The sequence below is a fragment of the Narcine bancroftii genome, chromosome 8, assembly GCF_036971445.1.
Source record: "Narcine bancroftii isolate sNarBan1 chromosome 8, sNarBan1.hap1, whole genome shotgun sequence".
Classification (NCBI taxonomy): domain Eukaryota; kingdom Metazoa; phylum Chordata; class Chondrichthyes; order Torpediniformes; family Narcinidae; genus Narcine; species Narcine bancroftii.
In genome coordinates, this window is record NC_091476.1 from 52,460,965 (window position 1) to 52,483,010 (window position 22,046).

The 22,046-nt window shown below is 43.9% G+C and overlaps 1 protein-coding gene across 4 annotated transcripts in view; it reads right to left on the bottom strand.

Moving 5' to 3' along the window:
• The window catches only part of dock11 (dedicator of cytokinesis 11), a 292,933-nt gene extending 271,132 nt beyond the window's left edge, over positions 1–21,801 (bottom strand). The window contains exon 1 of one of the 4 annotated variants that reach the window (XM_069893719.1): positions 21,575–21,792. In XM_069893719.1, the coding sequence (XP_069749820.1) occupies positions 21,575–21,676 (102 nt within the window). In that variant the 5' untranslated portion in view covers positions 21,677–21,792. Of the gene's footprint in view, positions 1–21,574 lie in introns of all 4 variants that reach the window. The other 3 variants (XM_069893720.1, XM_069893721.1, XM_069893722.1) reach the window with 3 other exon arrangements.
• Between the last annotated feature and the right edge of the window lie 245 nt (positions 21,802–22,046).

Genomic DNA, 22,046 nt, shown 5'->3' on the forward strand with positions numbered 1-22,046 from the left:
AACATGGGCTGAAGGGCTCATACTGTGCTGTACATAAAGCTTAATGTTATAATTAGGCATGATTAATTTTGTTTACATAAAAAATCATACTTAGTGGATGTGTCACTCAGATGTTACCAGTGGAGGATAAGCTCCCCTCTCCCCGGGTATGCCCAGTCGTGAGTGTGAGAGGACGCAGAGAACTGGTTAACAGTGGTCCAGTGTGAACAGAAAAATCGCTGTCTTTGACCAGTTCATTGAACAGCAAATTTACAGGTTAGCCAGTGTGAAAAGGGCTAATGATGGATGAAGACAACCAGTGGATCTGCATTCATGGCCTAACAGGGTGGAGCATTCAAACTCTAACCAGCTAAACTCATGACAGTTCAGCACACTGGGAACACCACTAAACTTTTAATTCACAGCCTGTATAAGGCAGGTTCCCAAAACGCAGTGCACGGGCTGGCAAAGAAAAGGCAGCCCCACTTCTTCAAGCTCAACTTCAATTTCCCTGGAACTTCGCCCAGTCTGTCAAGAAGATACTCTGACACAGACAAATACCCAAAACACCCAGAGTCAGCTCAAACTCAGTAATTACAAACACTTGTAATATTACACACTTCAAAACGTACGATAAATGGAAACCCTGGAGGTAAACAAGAAAGTTTGCAAGCGCTGTGAATGTAGATTAATACACAAATGCTGGAGAAACTCAAAAGTCACGCAGCGTTCATAGGAAGCAGTGATGTACAACCAACATTTTGGGCCTGAGCCCCACATCAAGGAACAAGGGAAAAGGAGAAAAGGGTCTGAATAAAAAGATGGGAGGAGTAGGAAAGGAGGGGTAGGTGAGGATCACAGGCCAACAAGGAAGAGGTCATTGGTGGATAGGGGCAAGAGGGCAGAAGAGCAAAATGTTGGGAGGTGGTGGGGGAGGGTTAACTCCCTGAATGGAAAGGGAAGTGGTGGGGAGTTGGAGTAAAGGTTGCAGAGGGACAGAGAAAGAGAGAGAGAGAGACTCACAGGGGCTGGGTCTAACAGAAACTGGAGAAGTCTATCTTAATGCCATCTGGTTGGAGGATACCCGGACAGAAAGTTAGGAAATGGAAGCCCTGAAGGCACTCCAGGCACACTAGTTTTTGAGTTGTCTAGATTTACTGTGTGTCCAAAGTGGTGGACATAACGATCTCCCAACGTGAGCCCGTAAACAGAAGTCTCAATTGCCAGAACGCTGGGCGAACTTCCTCTTGCTCTGATGTTGCACTAGTCTACGGAACTCAGCAAAGACTCTGACAGGAAGCGAGCAACCACAAGCTGTGGTGAGGAGCACATCACTCCAGCCAATAGCCTCATTGGTAATGAAACATCACAAGAGGGTGTAGAGCCCTGAGTAGCAGCTGCTTAAACCAGTTCCAACCCGCAGGGTTGCAAAAGAAAGCTTGGGGTTGTTGCTTTTGCTCCACGTGTCACGGAGTCCAATGACACCAAGCAAAATGGAGTTGTGTCATAGCGTAGGAGGCAAAAACATTGCAAGGAGTCAGTCATTTCAAATTACTCATGCCCTTCAATTCTGTAGTTGCACCTTCTCACCATGATCCATGAATCAACTGAAAGGATCCTTGCCTTCAATTCAGAAGGAGTCAGCTCCAGTGAATTTCCCATGGGTCCGTGCAACCCAATTTACACCCAATTAACCAGAGCCCTTAGGGAAAACCCACAGGGAGAATGTGCAAACTCCTTACAGGCAGCGCAGGATTCGAACCCTTGTCCAGATCGCTGAAACCGTAAAGATGGTGCATTAAATGCTGCACTAACCATGCTGCCCCAATTCTTGGGCATGGCATTGAGGGAGTCCTGCACTGTCACAACACACTCCTCTCAAATGGGCCATTTTACCCAGGAAGAGCAGGAAATTGAAGTGGACCATCCATCCCTTGGGTCAGAATCATACAGCACTCACAAGTTCCTTGCACAACTGTATCTTGAGGACCCAACCTTTGTACTCAATGCTCTGCCTATTAGAGACAAGCCGGTTTGAAAGCCTCAATTACCAGCCTATCCACCTGAGCTGCCACTTACCTGCATTCCCAGGTCTCTCTTACCAAAGTGCAGCACTTCACAATTGCCAGAGTCCAGTTCCATCGGCCATTCCTTGGCCCACCTTCTCAACTGATTGATAGACATCTTTCACCACTCATTACACCAGTAATCTTGGTCTCACTTGCAAATCCACTAATCAGGTTGACTATATTGTTATGTCATTTGGGTTAAAAACAAAAGAGCAAGCCCCCGCTATTACCCTCCGACTCCTTCCACCAACTCAGTTTTGAATTCAACTCACCTTGGATCCCATATGATCTAATCTTCCAGTCTCATTCACTGTTCAACATCACCTGATACACTTGAGACTTCAGTGCTCTGTTTCACTCCCAACACCCCTCCTTTCCCTTGATCTCTTCATCCCTTGGTCCTCCACCTTTATGAAATATATCCACCTCCTACTTTGAAGCATGTGATTACTAGGCCTCCGATTTCTGTGGAGGTAACCACAGATTCTCCGCCCTCTAGTCAATATATTGCGACCCGAGGCTGCCATCCTTGTTTGTGGATTCACCAGCTACTGAGAAATATCTACCCTGGATCCAGTACATCTGGCCCTTTTAGAATTTATAGATCTCCCAACCCTGGCAAATACATGGGTTTGTCATCAGTGAGCAAGCAGGATCATTACTGTCAGAGAATTTGACATCCCATAGAACCGAGATTCCTTTTTTCCTGCGGGCACGGCAGAGTTACCACTAATTGGTAGTGAAAAAAATAAACTGTACACAGCATAAAACATGTAAACAAGAACTGTAAATAGATAATAAATATAAACAAACTGACTGTGCAATTCAGAGAGAAAAGCATCAATAAAATGTAAGAGTCCTTAAATGAGTCCCTGATTGAGTTTGTTGTTGAGGAATCTAATGGTGGAGGGGGAGCAGCTGTTCCTGAACCTGGTGTTTGGTTCGAGTCTTGTGGCACCTGTACCTCTTTCCTGATGGTAAGAGTGGAGCTTGCGCTGGGTGGTGTGGATCGTTGATGATTACTGTTGCCCTCTGCTGTCAGCATCCCCTGTGGATGTACTCAAAGACAGTCTTCTGAGCTGATCACAATCGTGACCCAAGGACTGCCTGTACTCCTCATGATCCATATCTTGTGACCAGATTTCCTACTCCAAAATTATTCTAATAGGACATGAGCTTTTGCACTCTCTGAAGTACTGATCTACAAGGAGGCCAGTTGAGATAAGTGTAACACGAAAAGCTCGTGGAAAATTAAGAGCAGTACCCTAGAGTAGTGGTCGACATCAGCCACAATTGCAGCAGAGCTGTATTATGCCAACTGGCTCCCTCTGACAGCTGTACAGTCAAAATAAAGGCCAATGAGGCAAAATCAGAGCAATTTGAATTTATTGAGGAAATAAACCCCTTCCCGATGGAAGAACTGAAAGTCGCTGATTCGGGAGATGGATTCAGTTATAAGAAACTCTCAGGTCATGGTGTAATGAAGCAGATGACAGTATGGAAAAAGCCCCATGACTGAAAATCAGGCACCCTCAACATCCTTTCCACGAGCACAGAAGTTTGTGCAGCACAAGTGTTAATCTTCACGTGATCATGTGAAAGGGACTTCAAAGCGTTAGATCCTCAGAAATCAAAGAATCCACCCCACATGCTGGAGCATCTTCCAGCAATAACAGTCGACACAAGTTCTGCAAATGGTTCATTTAGCTGGCTTTAGTTTCACATCATGACAGGTTATGATCAAGGTTCAGTCATCCCAGTTTGGAAGTCAATCACTTAAGTCTACAGACAGTGTGACTGAAACAAAATGCTGGAGAAACTCAGCAGGTCAAACAGTGTCCTTTATATAGCAAAGATAAAGATACATCACCGACATTTTGGTCTTAAACCATTCATCAAGGTATGGACAAATGTGAGCAGGTGCCCAAACAAAATGGTGGGGGAAGAAGTGCAGGGAGAGGAGCACAATCCCCCAGGCAGGAGGTAATAGGTAGATAAGGGAGGGAAGACACACAAGCAAATAAAGGGAGGGGGGGATGGCTCTGTGAATGGGGAGGGAAGGGAACGAAGAACTGGAGAAAAGACAGAGAGAGATGGAGCACAGAGAGGGAGAACAGGGAGTAGGCTAGTAGACACCGAAGTCATCGACATTAATGCCGTCCGGCTGGAGAAGGCCAAGACAGAAAATTAGGTGTTGTTCCTCCAGTTTGCGGGTGGTCTGCGCTGGGCAGCACATGAGGTCGTGGACAGCCATGTCCATGCAGTAGTGAGGCACAGGTGCCTCAGGAGCAGGAGCTGATATACAACAGTGAGCAAAGTGGAGGATGGGCCCTGACTCAGTTCAATGACAGCATGAGGTCGATGGCTCTAAATATAACTACCATTTTCCAATGATACTTTGATCAACCACTTAACCTCTCAGGTCCAGGGAACTGAAGCATCGTAACTTCTTTTTTGCACAAGACTAATTGTGAATATTTATCATCTATTTATCTTTTTTATTTATTATCTCTTTTTAATTCAATTGAGTATACGATTGCAGTTATTTTTGCAGTTTTTTTACAAATTACCCTTTCAGAATTTCGATGCAAATATACATCATGCAATATACAAGACAATTAATTCATCTGGATCATCAAAGAGCTCGTCTCTTCAAGTTGATCAGTCCTGACTCAAGGCAACCATCAAGACAGATGACATTCGCCCTAAAGGATTGCATAAGCGCAGAGAAATCAGTCAAAGGACCACGATTGTTGCCAATCACTCGTCCCTTCCCAGAAAGAGCACAACAAGACCTCAGTCTGAATTTGTACCTCAGCTCAGAGTGTTCAGTCCAGGAAAGATCATTCGAGATAGTAACTTCCAAGAATTTTAATTTTTTTTTACCCTCTCCACCTCTGATTCCCCAATGATCACTGGATTGTATACTTCTAGTTTTCCCTTCTTGAAGTCAACAATCAGCTCCTTAGTTTTGGTGACACTGAGTGTGACGTTGTTGTTGGTGCACCATTCAGCCAAGTTTTCAATCTCCCCCCCCGTATGCTGACTCATCAGCTTTCTTTCTACAACCCACTACCGTGGTATCGTTGAGAAATTTGTATTTGGTGTTATTCTCATATCGAGCCACACAGTCATAGGTGTAAAGTGAGTAGAGCAAGAGGCTAAGAACACAGCCCTCTGGTGCTCTGGCACTGATGGAGATTGTGGAGAAGTTCTTACCAATCCTCACTGATTGTGGTCTGGAAGTTGTTACGAGCCAAAGAACCCTAAAACCCAGCAGCAATAGGCATTCACCAAGACAACTAGTTACTTAAACAAAAGTTGTTTTTAATTATTTTTAAACTTGAAAACAGAATCAAACTTTAACTTATCTCTATTAACCTAACTAACCCAAAATTATCCTCTTCTAATTCTAAGCGCACATGTAGGATGTGTGCGTAAATTTAAGAAAAGTTGTTTGATTCACAGTTCAATCTCGCATCTCATTCTTCCAAGTTCACTAGATGCAAGCAATTCTTATACTGTGCACAGAATTTAACATGTATAAAGTTCACCAGGCTTTTGTGTTTGAAAGGTAAATGTTTACTGCTCAGGAAGGTTCTTGTAGGGTTTGCAGAGAGAAATTTGTTGTTCCAGGATTTCCACAACTGAGGTACCACCATTGGTCACCTCAATGTCTCGCTGATGAAACTTGCCCCATCAGGGTTTGCCAGATGGTAACCTCTTTCTTCAGGCTACCACCACAGAGTTCCTTTCTGTTTCACTTATTCCAAGAGAAATATCAGACAGATAGCACTTCCAGCCATCTGCCACTCTGGAGCTTTCTGTTTCAATTCCAACAAGCTTCCTGCTTGCTTCAGCTGTGACTGTTCAGTCTCTCTCTCTCTTCATCTTCCAACTGCTAGGAAGCCCATGTGACTCTCTCACTTATAAACCCCCCCACCCACCTTCTTCAGCAAACAACAGGAGTTATCCTTCTGCTCCCATCTGTTGCTTTAGGTAAACAAAACCCAGGAGTGACCTTTCTGTGAGCACTTTGTAGATACTTGCAAACAGCCAGAGTGTCTCCAGTCCAAAACAATGGTCTATTCATTTTATGATGTCATTTTAATTAGCACCTACTTGTGAAATGTGCATAGCATTCTCGATAGTTTCTGTTAAAGTCATTGAATATGAATTCTTCAGTATTTCAAATAAGATTGGTTTTAAAATGTGTGTATGTATGTAACCTACTATAATTTTACCAATTATCTCCCAAATATATATTCAGCTCAGACACCAAAGTCCTCCTCAGCGACAAGATCTCCATCCTCAACCGATGGTCAGAACACTTCCAATCTCTTTTCAGTGCCAACCGCTCAGTCCAAGATTCCACCCTGCTCCAGGTCCCTCAACAGCCCCTAAGGCTAGAGCTGGATGAGGTCCTCACCCGGGAAGAGACATATAAGGCAAATGAACAACTGAAAAGTGGCAAAGCAGCAGGTATGGATGGAATCCCCCCAGAGGTCTGGAAGGCTGGCGGCAAAACTTTGCATGCCAAACTGCATGAGTTTTTCAAGTTTTGCTGGGACCAAGGAAAACTGCCTCAGGACCTTTGTGATGCCATCATCATCACCCTGTACAAAAACAAAGGCGAGAAATCAGACTGCTCAAACTACAGGGGAATCACGCTGCTCTCCATTCCAAAAATCGCTAGGATTCTCCTAAATAGAATAATACCTAGTGTCGCCGAGAATATTCTCCCAGAATCACAGTGCGGCTTTCGCGCAAACAGAGGAACTACTGACATGGTCTTTGCTCTCAGACAGCTCCAAGAAAAGTGCAGAGAACAAAACAAAGGACTCTACATCACCAGGTTGACCTCACCAAAGCCTTCGACACCGTGAGCAGGAAAGGGCTTTGGCAAATACTAGAGTGCCTCGGATGCCCCCCAAAGTTCCTCAACATGGTTATCCAGCATATTCCATTGCAAAGTAATGAAATCCATGATCTAGTTACACAGTGAGGTGTTGAGTCCCTGGTCTTGGAGTTTGCTGAGGGGATGATGGCATTAAATGCCGGTGTAGTTGATAAAGATGTATGCATCTTTACTGTCCACGTGTTCCACGACTTACTTTGTATAGAGCCATTGACATGGCATCCGCCATAGACCTGTTGCTTAGCAATAGGCAAACTGGAACGGATCCCTGCCTCCACTCAGACAGAAGCTAATAAACTTCAACATCAGCCTTTCAAAACACTTCATCACTATTGATGTAAGTGCTACTGGCTACATTGAATGTAATACCCCAAGTGTGGTCTAATTTTAGAAGCATTAACAAAATTTCCTCGGCCCTTGAACTAAATCCCCCGACTAATGAAGGCCAGCATAGCAGATGCATCCTTAACCACCAGTTTGCATGGCAACCTCCAGTTGGACAGACCCCAAGATCTCTTAGTTCTTCACACTGTTAAGAATCCTGACATGAACCACACATCCTCTTCCTTCAACATTCCAAAGTACATCACTTCACACTTATCCAGATTGAACTCCCTTGGCTACTTCTCCACCCAACACTGCATTCTGTCTATGCCCTGTGGTAAACCATGACAAACTTTTTCAGCAGTAGCCATTCTCAACGGGGCTGGGGGCCACAGCACATTTAAATAAAAGCCTTGTTTTCATTTTAACTCGCATAAAAACTATTGTTTTATGGTTATTTTTGTGTACTTGGTAGAAGAGGTACAAGGACTGCCTAAAGAAAGCTCTTGGTGCCTGCCACATTGACCACCGCCAGTGAGCTGATATCGCCTCAAACCATGCATCTTGGCGCCTCACAGTTCGGCGGGCAGCAACCTCCTTTGAAGAAGACCGCAGAGCCCACCTCACTGTCAAAAGACAAAGGAGGAAAAACCCAACACCCAACCCCAACCAACCAATTTTCCCTTGCAACCGCGTCTGCCTGTCCCGCATCGGACTTGTCAGCCACAAACGAGCCTGCAGCTGACGTGCAGGGATCCAAAACAAATCCCTGTGGAACCTCACTAGCCACCAACCTCCATGCAGAATACATTCAATATATTACCCCCTGCGTTCTGCAAGCAATCCAATTCAGAATCCAAGCAGCCAAGCTTACGTGGATCGCATGCCTCATGACTTTCTGAATGAGCCTGCCATGGTGCACCTTGTCAAATGTCTTACTAACATCCACATACAACTCAATCTACCTTTATTAATTCCTTCTGGCGCTTCCTCAGAAAACTCAATTATTATTTTTTTTAAACTTTATTCTTTCAAAATACAGATAGTTAATAACATATACAACAATAAACCAAAAACATGAACGTTATATTTTATAGAAAAAAGGAACTCCCCCTCCCCCCTTCAGCCAACTCTTCTAAGGAGAGTCATAAAAAAAGGAAAAAAAAGGAAAAATTAAACATACATATTAAAATCTAATCAACATAAATTGAAATGTAAATATTCTGAATATAACAACCACTTACTAATAAAAAAGCTATAGTTATCACACAAAACATATGTAATTTTTTTCATTATTAAACAGTATGTCATCTCATTATGCCATCTATTAATATCAATCATATTTGTATCTTTCCACATTCTAACAATACATTTTTTCTCTACAAATAATGCTAAATATATAAAAGCAAGTTGAAATTTATCTAATCCCAAATTTTTCAGAGGTTGCAAACTGCCCAATAAAGATACTATCAGATCTAAAGGTATTTTAATCTTGTATCGATTTGGATTTATCCCAGCCCTTTTTATCCATGCCATCCTATAACATTTAATACATGAATGAAATATAACCATTCTCTGGTACCTTCATAAGTAAAGTCTCAAATTTAATCATTTCAGATAAAATCATATCGATACCAAACACACATTTCACCAAAGATCAAATTTAAAAATAAAAAAACAAAAAATTCTTATCAATACCATAGCTGTCCCTCATCATTACGCATAATCGAACTGTTTAAACCTCGAACATTAAAAGTAGCAAACCTCAACTTTAACATTTCTACTAATATTACTAAAGACCAATAATATCTTTATATAAAAACTCAAATCATCGTATATAGGCCCTCCAATAGGAGAAAAAAAAACACAAAATCTAGATAAAATTAAAAAAAGAAAAAAAATTAACAACCCCCCCCCCCCAAAAAAAACTACCAAAAGGTAGTAATCCCTAAACAAAATTTGGGTGTGGATCACCCACCACTGGCTGATGACTAACAGAACCTAGAACAAATCTCTTCTTCCCCAGCCGAACAAAAAAAATCTCAAAATATCATAATAACATAAAAAGTAAAATAAGAATAAGAAGATTCTGCTATTCATCCAAAAGGTTCCAAACTTGAAGATCCCATTTCAAAAGATGGTGGACTCTTTCCATTCCCGTTTTTCCCATTTCTACCATTTCTAGAACAACCAAATTTTTCTTTAGGAGACAATGGTGGACTACATCTTTGTCCTCTTATATCAGGCAATGAATCAGCAAAAATCATTGCTTCGTGATCATCCTCAAAAAACCAAGATTGATAGTCTCCATGAAACACCTTCAACACTGTCGGATAGCGAAAAGTAGACTTATAACCTTTACGCCACAAAACTTCTTTAACTGGATTAAATTGACGTTAACGTTGAATGACCTCTTGACTCAAATCAGGATAGAAAAAAACTCTGCTATTCTGAATCAATAACGGAGTTTGTCGTTTTCTCGTGTTTTGCACCACCAGTCGAAGTATTGCTTCTCTATCCAAATAATTCAAACATTGAATTATTACAGGTCTCAGTCACTGACCAGGTAAAGGTGATCTCCTTAAAGTTCTGTGAGCTCTTTCCAATACCAAGCCTTCAGAAAAAAATTCTTGCCCTAATACTCGTGGTATCCAATCTGTAAAAAAACTAAGTGAATCTCATCCTTCCATACCTTCTGGCAAACTGACAATTTTCAAATTGTTCCTTCTACTTTGATTCTCCAAATAATCTATTTTCCTCTCTAACTCCTTCTCACATTCTCGCAATTCTATAACGGATTTTTCAACCTTCAACACTTTTTCTGTATTAGAAGCCACTTGTTGTTGACATTCCAGAAAAGCAGACTGAAATTTTAAAAAAATCTTCAAAGATGCTTCTACACGTGTTTTAACTATATTCAATTCTGAACTTATCATTTGAGCCAACTCATTCATTATAGGCTGAATGACAGCATTTAACTGGTTACATTGTAATTCAGAAAAGCTCAGCCCTGCTTTCTCTAACGTCGTGGCAGAACCAAGTAGCTGCAGCTCCTGCTTCAACTCAACAACAGGCATTTTAACAGTCTTACTGCGGGTCTGGACTCCCAGCGACGGCACCCTGACTTCCTCAGGGGGTCGACGCTGGCCTCCCCCCTGCAGCTTGTTGTTTTTCCAAAAAATCACAGATGAGATCGATGTCTTCAGGTTGGAGTGTTGCCTGAAGCCTTTCAGACAATGGAGTCGTTTTCCTGCATGCTCCCTCCATTAAAATCGGCAGGCTGTCAGAATTGGGATCCACTACATGGGAACACGCACCTTCTTCCAGAGAACGGGGAATTACAGCGCTATCCTTCATTTGGTGAGTAGCAGACATTTTTTTTTCAGCTCCCACAGGCAAGCTTTGTAGTTTAGGCACTGAAGAAATTGAACCTGAGGCTGTAGCAAGTTGTTTAGGCCCCAAATCTTCAGTACTTCGAAAATGTAACTTCTTCTGCACTTGAGGTTTAATCTTTTTACCATTAATAGCCATAATTCCTTAATACTTTAAACTAAAATTTAAGAAGTTTAAACTTGAAAACAAAGGGTTAAAAAATGGGTACTTAAAAGTCCAGCCAGGGAGGTCGAGATTACACGTCTAGACTCTACGCCATCTTGCCATGTCCCCAGAAAACTCAATTAGACCCACAAAATACAACCTGTGCCTCCCAAAGTAATTCTGACTATCCGTGGAGAAGGCCATGCTTCTCCAAATGTTTGCAACTCTTACCCCAAGAATCCTTTCCAATAGTTTGCCACCACTGAGAAAAAGCTAACTGAGCTGTGTGGTGATGCACCACTAACCTACTGGAGGGCGCAATCTCTGTACCTGCAGGAAGATCACTAGAGGACAGGTCATACCTGGCTGGCTGTCAATCAGATGACCTCAACAGACCTAACTCCACCCAGCCAGCTATCAATCAACTGCCCAGGATATAATCCTGAGCCAGCCCCTCCTGAGACAGTCACTCGGGAGCCACCAGTACAGCTACCACTGTAGCAGAGACTTTTAAGTGAACAAAGCCTGTCGTACAGTCTTTCTCGAGTTTTGTGTCTGCTTCCTGCTGCAGCAGTGCATCACAACTTGTACTTCTCAAGATTCTCCTTCTTACCTTTCTTAATCAAAGGACCTTCCTGCAATGGGGCACCTCAACAATCCAAGCTGCAATGCAAATACGGGTTTGTGCAATAATCTGACGTCTGTGAATGGCATGGAGAGAGTGATCTTTGAAGGAAACTTTCCAAAGGGAGGAAGTCAGGAAGTGATTGTGGGAACAGGTTACCAATAGTAACACATTTACTCAGCAGCAGTTGGGTGTGGTTAGACTGCAGATATGTTTCCTTCATTAAAAATGTACTGCTTTTTAAAAGCTAAAACATCACAATTCCCTGCAGATTTAATATGAAACACAGAAACTGGGGTGCCAAAGGAATCCTGACTAGCTCATCTGTATCATTACTGGCTCATGCTCTCTTTTCAATACAAGAACACCATCAAGCATTATCCAATCTCTCACCATTGAGAGTCATTAATTAAACATGTTGGATCACAAGGAAACAGTAAGTTAAACTACAAAGTTTGGAAAAGATTTCCATGGGCTCACACTGAACCCAGCTTTGGATACGCATTTGTCAGTGAAATTCCACAAAAGATAAATAACCATACCATTCTAAACTTGTCCATCAGTATTTCAAATTAGAAATCACCCAAGAGATCTCAATGAGTGAGTTTGTTCCATCCTAATGAAGAAGGAATTTGCAACCCCCACCACCCCCACCCCACCCATCTCCAGTCTACCACTGAACAGTCAACATTAATGCTACTTTGAAATTCTTCAAATTAACCCCAACAGTAACTTTTTTCCAAGTTATTCAGGCAAAAAATGAACATTGGGGGAACTGAGGACAAAGTGGCCATTTCTGAGATGGCATATGGAGTAAGGTGCTGCCCATGAGGATGGAACAGCAAGAGGATTCAAATACGACCACTAAACCGTGCTGCTGACGCTGGAGTGTGATGATGCAAAGTCGGACAATGTCAGACCACCATAACCAGGGTGAGCACACTACCCACAGAATGACAAGTGCCCAAAGAAGCTTGGGCAAGATCATGTTCATTGTTACAGTATGACAGAGTATGTAGCGGTGTTTGGGAGATAAATTGGGAAAGGTTTGTTAGAGCAGGTCACACACAAACACTTTAAAACACAGAATTTTTGCAGGAGCTTTTGCGAGAATGCTCATACTCATGATGGACTGTTATTTGCAAAAGGAAACAAATGTAACAACAGGCAGTAGCAGTTTTGTCTGGAAAACAGAACTTACTGTCTAAAGGTCATGTTATCTTTGCAGGCAGAGAGCAGAAAAAAAAAGAGGGTTTGCTCTCAGATTGGAGGGGGTGTGTGTGTGTGAGTGTGAAAGAGAGAGAGAGAGAGACATTGGTTCCAGAGGGACAAGCTGGCAAGCTTTGGAAGACGGCCTGGTGAAAAGAGAGGACTGACTGTCCGGTGTTTCCCTTGGAACAGGCGAAACAGAAAGGAACTCTGTGGTGACCTGAAAGAATGAGGTTATCATCGGGAGAACCCTGAAGGGGCAAGTTTTGTCAACAAGACACTGGAGTGGCTGATTAAAAAGGAATCAGTTGTGGATGTCCTCTCTCTTTGAAAACCAACAGGAACCCTTCTGAGTGGTAACCATTTACCTGGTAAATGTACCAAAGCCTGGTGAACTTTACTAACGTAAAGTTAGTAACTTTACTAACTTTACTAAGAATTGCCTGCAACCAGTGAGATTGGAATGTGAACCAAAGAACTTTGCTGAACTTACACACACGTGCACTTAGCATTAGAAAGGGTTTAAGTAGGTTAAGTGAGCCAATAGAGGTGAGTTAAAGTTTGATTCTATTTTCATGTTCAAAGATAATTAAAAGCAACTTTTGTTTAAGTTACCCTTTGTCGTGGTGCTGGGTTTTGGGGTCCTCTGGACTCGTAACAACAGAGAAAAGGCTTGTTTCATGTGCTATCTATTTTTGCACAGAATCCTGAGAGAGTTAGAATGGAACAGGGGCAGCATTATTTCGCTGATGTGAGGTTCATTCAGGAGACTGGTAACAGCAGAAAAAAACAAACCTTGAATATGGTGCTGTGTGATTTCACATTGTGAAACTTCTTCCTGATGGAAGGTGAAGAGAATATTGTGGGGGTGGGATGAGGCTTTCAATATGCTTTTGCAAGGCAGTGAGGTGTAGACAAAGATGAAGGGGGTTCTGGGTGGTGGTGGTGGGGGGGGGGGGGGGGGGTGGTTGTGTGATAGTCCTATTCATGTTCAGTTTCTTGAAATGTTGGATCGAACAGTTCCTGCACCACACAGTGGTGCATCCCAACAGGATCCTTTCAATAGAGTACCTGAGGAAGTGTTGACGGACGCGGGGAACCTGCCATATTTCCTCAGGCAGAACAATGCCCATGGAGTTGCATTGGTGCGACACAGTGTCATGAAAGCAGAGCCTCAGCAATGCAAGAACCTGTAGTATGGCGATGACTGCTGCAGGCAGGCAGGGTTTAGGCTAAATTGGAGCTTGAAAGGGACAGGCACAAGCAAAGGCAAAACTCTTTATTTTAACTGCAATATTGAAAAATGAGACGGCCATGCAACGCAGTAGAAAGAGGGGATTTTGATGATGTAATTAAAAAAGGAGGAGCAGGTCGAGTACCCAATATCCGAAATGCACAGGCCCAGAATGGTTTCTGAATTTGGATTTAAGTATAATGTGTTTAATAACATGAATAATGCTTTGTACTTAACAAAAAAACGATCTCTGGTTACAAAAGATAAATGCCGCACCAAATATTAGAAATTCTGCTGGATGGTAAAAAGCACAGTGAGTAATGGACGTAGGTCTGGCGGTGATGATGGTTGGTAACAAACTGGTGCCCACCTGTGGCGTCGTCGGCGCTCAAAATGTTTGAGATTCTGGAGCATTTCAGATAATAGGGGCTCGACCTGTACCAGGAAATGGAGATTTCCTTTGCAACATGGATCTTTCACAGCTCTCCAAGAGCCCAGAATGGCTTGCCCAGCTCATTCTCAAGCCTACAGTGGAATGATACCACATGGTCTGGGTGCTATTATAGAATACACTGGAAAGGGAAGAAAACTCTTCACCCCCAAGTCAATGTCCCTGGTACTGGGCTAGTTTAGAATGGTACAGCAGATAGAGGTTTCGCTTCACAGCTCGAGATTTAATCTCAACTGTCTGCATGCAGAGACGGCATGTTCTCCCTGTGACTGGGAGAGCTTCTTCCGGGTGTTCCAGTTTCTTCCCACATCCCAAGGATGAGAGGGTTGTGAAGTTAAAGGGCCACTGCGCAGGTAAGGGGAGGAAATTGGAGGGATTATGTGGACAATGGATTACAGAAATTAGTGAGGCAATCAGCAAAGATCCAAATGGCCAAAAAGACCCTTCAATATGAAGCACAGCATGGAAACATGGCATTGTGGGGTAGCATGGGATTGCAGATTGTATTTATCTGCAGTGGGGTCTAAATTCATTACACACATGAGCCACAATGCACCAAGAAGAGCAGAGCACACTGCATACTCAAGATCCCAAAGCAAACTGCTCGCACTGTTATCACCTTGGCACCATGTAGTGCACAGCTCAGTTGTGAAGACAGTTCCCCCCTCCCCTCACCCCACCCCTGCATAAAACCTCAGATAAAATTGGCAACAAAAAGCAAATTTCAATGTTTAATCAACTCCTGATGTAGCGTGAATGGGTCCCGGCCAAGCATTGCTTATCAATAATTCCAGTGCACAACAGGGAGATATGAAAGCACTGTTATACAGTGATATTCCATATAAACATGCAACTAAACAGTTCCTGGGCACATCTGTCCAAACCACCAGTGCGCCCACATCTGCGGCATATGTCTGAGCCTCTCAATTCAATGAGAAGAGCAGACTAACTAACTGGAAGTGGCGACCCAAATCCATTCTGACTGTACTGTTGTCACAGAGCCCAGTTTGCAACCAGCTGTGGCCTTGTCAATGGGGGCCATTTAAAGTTAAAGTTAAAAGTTAAAAGTGAAGTTCCAAAGCCCAATCAGCTTTATCCAGAACAAATAAGAGCTCAGTCAGCACCCACTGCCACGAGTTTTTAGTTCAAATAAAAGCCAAGCAGCAGCTATTTACTTCACCAAGGGTCACAAGTTGAAACAGAGAGAAAAAAAAAAGCAGTTTCAAGTTCAGTCCAAAATCTACAACAGCAGTTCTTTTGGCGAGAGATCTGGCAGTCACTACCTGTTCCCAGATGCAAGCTCTGATGCAGACACGTTCCCCGCTCATCCATTTCACAGCACTCCAGGAAGCAAGAGGGCCCCAAGACTGCAAAGTGCAGGTGCGTCTCTAGCCCCTTTCACACTTGCCAGTGATCCCAGGAATTAATCGGCCTTTAAAGTGCCAAGTGTGATAGCAAAATCAGCTCAACGCTGGCGTCAGATCTCATGCTGGGGACTGACGGCCTCAACCTCTAGTACAATTCTTGCTGTCTGCAGAGGCCGGCGTTGCGATCAGGCAAGTGTGAAACAGGTAATTGCATTGTGGGATTGAAATGAAGGAAGAAAAGATTAAAATGAAGTTATAAACTTTGCTGTGATAAAATCGCAGCAGGAGAGATAGAGGGGAAATAAATAGCAATAGCGGACAATTTTTAAACAGCTTGGGAACATTGGTAGGGCTATAGCGCACAATTTATAAAGACCGTGGCGATAAAGCAATGGTGGACCTGACTTCCCAGAATGCCTTGTGTCAGAGAAAGCCCTCCATGAATGCTCCGCACATGCAACTGGGCATACAGCCCTTTCTCCGCCGCATGGAATTCTGGGAGGCCAGGTCTGCCATTGCTTCCCCCCCCCCCACATTATTTATAAATTGTACGCAATAGCACTACTAACTTTCCCACACAATATAAATTCAGCGTTATAACACTACCAACTTTCCCACCCTGTTTAAAAATTGTCTGCTATTGCTATTTATTGCTAGCACCTTCCCACAGTCCCTTACAAAGGTTTATTTCAGTCAGCACAACAACAGGGGCTGAAGGGCTCATACTGTGCTGTACATAAAGCTTAATTATGTTATAATTATGCATGATTAATTTTGTTCAAATACAAGATCATTATACATTGATCAGGATTTTGGTCAGGTCCACCATCACTTGATGTGTCATAACATCACTGGTAGAAGGTAGAACAGTCCTAACCCCGGGAATGTCTCCTTGCAAGTGTGAAAGCATTCAGTGTCCCAGTTAGGAGTGGTCAAGTGTGAAAAGCCAAAACCCCCCATTCCTAACCTGGGACACTGAACAGCCAATATAGCGGGATGCAAATGTGAAAGGGGCTTCAGTCACAGCACATTAACAGGTTCTTTGGCACATCAAGCCTGCAACCACATCAACTAACCACGTTACTCTGCCTCAACCATTTCTTCCCCTCGCCCCAAATTTCTGCACACTTGGGGCAAGTTATAGCAGTCAAATACCCAACAAACCTGCACACCTCTGGAACATGGGAGGAAATCAGATCACCGGCGGGAAAACTATATGATCACAGGAAACGTGTGAAAACATCACACCAAGGCAGCAGCAATTTCAAGATTAAACCTGGGTCTCTGGTGTCACCCTGCTTCACCTCTGCTCAAGCCAGCCTATTTGAAAGACACCCTATTGAGAACCATTCATCCTCCCCATGACTGACACACAAGAACACCAGTTTGTACCTTCTTCAGGATACACTGCAGTTCACCTTAGACAGTACCTTCCAAAACACAACCTCTACCACCACCCCCTGGAAGTTACTCTCCAAGCCCCATGCCATCCCTGACTTGGATATAGATTGCTGTCTTTTCACCATCAAAAACAAAGAACAGCACTGTTCCTCCAGGATTACAGTCATTCAAGAAGGCAGCTCATCACCATCTGCCTGAGGGCAATTAGAGGTGGGCTATTAAACTGGCTCAGTTTGTGAAACTCACACCCCAAGAGGGAATTTTTAAAAAGCTGCAACACATGCCCCATCTGAGCACAAGTCTCAACAGTGCAAGGAACTGGTGCATGGATGGACAATGCAGCCCTTCAATTATATAATTGTCCCACATACCAAGTTACCAGGAAAATCTTTCTCCTGCATGCCATTCACAGACATGCTCCAATGCCATCTTGCAAAGAAAAACAACGAAAATGCCTTCAGAAACAGCAAGTCATCAAAGATCACTCCACTTCCTCCAAGGGAGCCATCTCCAACAGCCCTCGTGTCCAGCCGCCTGTTCGCCATCACACCTCCTTGACCAATGGTCCAGAAACCAGCGGCAATCTGGTGGGAGCCCTTAAGTCAAGATTCGATTGTTATCCCATTGCTATTCAATAAGATCACAACTGATTACAATCTCAATTTCACTTCCTGCCCAATCCCTCAAATTTCCCTGCAAATCTGAAATCTACTTCAAAGTTTAGCGATCCAAAGGAAGTGTGGTCCTGCTGCAACCCATTGGAATATTGCGCAGAGACCGCCATTGCATGAAGAGGCTATAAAAGTCATTGCAAAGAACAATGATAATTCACAAGGAGTATGCCTGAACTGACAGGTGGCCATCATTCAATCACAGTTCTCTTTGCTGAAAGAGAAACAAACACTTTCAAATTCACACAGTAGATATTTCAACCATTTGGGATACCTAAACACACACCCCCTACATATATGATAATCACAAATGATCCCAGAAGAATGGGGAGAAATTTCTTTGCCCAGGAAATAGTTAAAACAGAAAGTGTGTATGCTAGCACCCAACTGAAACACACAAAAAAATGAGAAGAAAATTAAGGAGGAAAGTAGTACAATTATTATAGCAATTAGTGCAACACCATCACGGTGCCCAGGGCCCGGGTTCGTATCTTGCGCTGTCTGTATGGAGTTCCTACATTTCTCTCCATGACCTACATGATTTTTCTCTGGGTCCTCTGGTTCCCCCACCCCACCCTATAAAAATGTACGAGGTCGATAGTTTAATTGGATGGCACAGGTTTCATAGACCAAACAGCCTTCTACCGTGTTGTTTATTAAAACAAATGAGGAACTAGGGAATGGAGGGATATGGGGGATGGGATTGAATGAAATAGAGTGGTGGAGAATTGTGCATTGTAAATACTCACATAACAGTTGAAACAATTGGCCCATTGGTTTGTTCGAATTTATTTTTAAAATTATGAAGCAACAATTGCACTTCCTCAAAAGTTGAGCTTTTTTATTTAAAAAAAACAGCAGTAAATCTTCAGAATCAGTCCCTCCTGCCATTCCTCAACACAGTGCCCTCACCCCCTTCCCCACCTTGGAGACTGACCCACATTGTTCAAGACCATCAGGGAGACCCATCAGTATTGAAGTGGTCAGTCCAGAAATGTTTCACTGGCAACTGACAGCTTAAGGCATTTAAGCAAAATGCATATATCGCAAGCATGCAGAAAGCAGATGATGCATGCACACTAAATCTCTGGTGCTGTCCTAATTTTCCTCTGTAACCTTGCACTTTTTGATCAGTTTATTGTCTTCCCATCAAGTCCCTTCAGTTCAGGGATTTATCAGTCTCATGACGTTAATTTAATCTGCAGCAAATGCTGAAAAGTTTGAAGACACATTTCAAATTCCTGATCTCATTTGAGTCAAATGCTACAAAATATTTTAAACCTTTTATATTTTCCCCTCCCCCAAGTGAAATTATGTCATTATCCAAAAATTATGTCATTATCCTTGCTGAGCTGACAGCGTGGCTGGAAATATTATTTCCTTGCTCCAGATAACTCTTGGAGAGTTGGCTCTCTTTCAGATTTCCATTAGTGGGGTGAGCTCTCACTAAATCAGCTCAAGACACTATCCAATCTATGTATCAATAATTGCTGTAAGTGCTTTGCATTCTAAAAGCAGGATGACCTCATGAAGAAGGGCTTGCATCTAAATCCTCAGCTGTACATCTTTACTTTAATCCCTTGGCAAAATGTTGCACTTCCAAATGAAAAGTTAAATTTACAAAGTTCAGGACATCTCAGCACACTGTGCGAATTTGAAGTGTCACCCTGCATTTGCAGACAATTTCTCCAACCAAAGCTACATTCCTTTAAATTCCCTTTCTCCTGGCTTGGATAGTACCTACGGGATTCCTCAGCAAACGCAGGATGAGCTTCCATATCACAATACCTAGCTCAGTCCCTGGATTCCCATCTCATCTGTGCCAAAAAACAGTCAACAAGCCAGTCACTCATCTGCCTCCTCACCTGACTGCTTGCTCAAACTACATCAACTCAATACCCTAATACTTCGCTTAGCCCAGAGCCAAGTTTCATATCTGGACTACTTCCTCTCATCTATTTCATTCTTGACATGACTAAATTTAACACCTACACCTCTGTCCTGCACCCACACACTTCCGCCAAACCCTGCCTCTACTTAGCAGTGGCTCAACACCTGCCTGAAGATTGAGAGTTTAAATCATTTTGCCCTTTCTAATGAAGTAGGCCATTCAGCCATTAAGATCAGCAAGAGCTGAACTCTCAGAAAAGCAAAGAGAATTGACAGACAGCTCTGTGACATTGGATTCATGAGGTGAATGTGGCAGCATCTGCTAACCTGCTCTCCATTCTCCCTCCCTTCCCATCCCCCCTGTTTTCTTTCCCTCAGCTCTCCACCCCCTTCTCTTTCTATTGACCTAGCCATCCCTTCTCCCCTTGCTTGCTGCTGTACCCTCCCTCCCTACTCCACCTGTGCCTTTGGAACCGTGTTCCTCTCCCCACACCACCCCCCTCCTACCATTGTTTGGACAGCTGCCAACATTTTTCCACACCTTGATGAAGGCTGAAGCCTAAAACACTGGTTATGTATCTTAATATTTGCTACATCAAGGACACTTTGACCAGCTGAGTACTTTTCCCCCCAATATGGTGTTTTTACTTCAATCACACAGTGCCTCTAGATTTTGTCTTTTATGACACAGTTTCATGAGTTAGAGGATCAATGAAACTGTTTATTTCTCTAGAGGAGTTAATCCAATGAGTTCACATCACTACGATTTATCATTAGCTTAATGCGGTGTTGATTTATGGCCACATCATTCTAATACATCAAACTTACACCATTTTAATACATAATGGAAAACTGAATCAAACAGAGGCAAAGCACATGAAACAAAATAACTGCAGGCAGTTGTTGCTATCCCTTGGAGTCGAGGATGATGACCCTCGTTCCATTGAACCACAGAGCGAAGGTGCCTGTGCGTGTATTTGTTTAACGAGGACTCGATGTTGAGCTTCAAGAAGCACATGATATTTCACAATCAACCAACTTGTTCCAAAGGCATGGAAACCACCACGATTGGAGCTGATGGATATGTTGGAGGCTTCATCCGCCTTTGCAGCTGTTGAGTTCAGAGTAACTTTGTCCGCCTGCTCCTCCGTGGAGGACTTGACTGGATGGTTCTCTGTCAGGGACCTCACCCATGACCTTACCGCCAAGGGTAACCCTACAAGGAGCATAGCTCCAGACGGCATCGCTCTCGGGGATCACAGGACCCCACAAGCTTCTCCACTATGAGAAGGCGACAATCCATGGAGACACTGCAGCTGACTATGCTCAAGGGGGAAATATTAGATTTTTAAAGGCACTGCCCGTTTCCTTCAACTTGCTGAAGAACCAATCCTCTGAATACCACTGGACTCCTGCCTGGGCATATCTGCTGGATGCCATTACACATACACTGACCATTCATGTGATTTCTACTCCATAACAGCAAGCATTTCAGTAAATCAGAGGGACTCCTCTTTGTTCAGAACAAAGTCACCCCAGGCATTGTCCTTTCCCATGAAGATAACAGGCTTCAGGACAGTGAACACACACAAAGAAACAGGCGAGGAGACAATGAAATAAGCACAGAGACCTGGGCAGATATACTGGGAGACCCATGGACAGAAATTCACAAAGGGACAGATTAATGTGGCAGACAAGCATAGAAAGGCACTCAGTGACAGGCGAAGACAACCGAAGGCGCGAAAATTGGATACAGGCAGAAATAGTGCAGAGAGAGGGGTGGGGAGGGAAGAGAGAGAGAGGGGGGGGGAACATAAAGAGAGAGAGAGAGCGGGAGGGCGCCGCGGACAGGCACCCACGCCCTGGACAGAGATGGGCAGGGGGGTGACGGCCACTCACCGCCACCAGCGAGTTGCGGACAGCTTCGGACGCGCTCTGACGGAGCTCGGCGGCCGTTCCCGGTTTACTGAGCCGCTTGGTGAACCTCCGAACCTCGGCCATAGTGAGAGCGGCAGCTGCAGGCAGAACCCAGCGTGGAAGTCGGAGCCGCGGCAGGGGCACCGCCTCGTTACTGCCCCGCCCTGGGAGAGTGGCGCCGGGCAGGGGTGGGACCAGGACCACGGGGAGGAGGAGATGGGGAGGGAAGGTAAATGAATGGGAGAGGGGGGGAAGGAAGGGGTGGGGAGGAGGGAAGTGGGGAGGAGGGAAGTGGGGAGGAGGGAGGTGGGGAGGAGGGGGGTGGGGAGGAGGGGGGTGGGGAGGAGGGGGGTGGGGAGGGAAGGGGAGGGGAGGGGAGGGAAGGGGTGGGGAGGGAAGGGGAGGGGAGGGAAGGGGTGGGGAGGGAAGAGGAGGAGGGAAGGGGTGGGGAGGG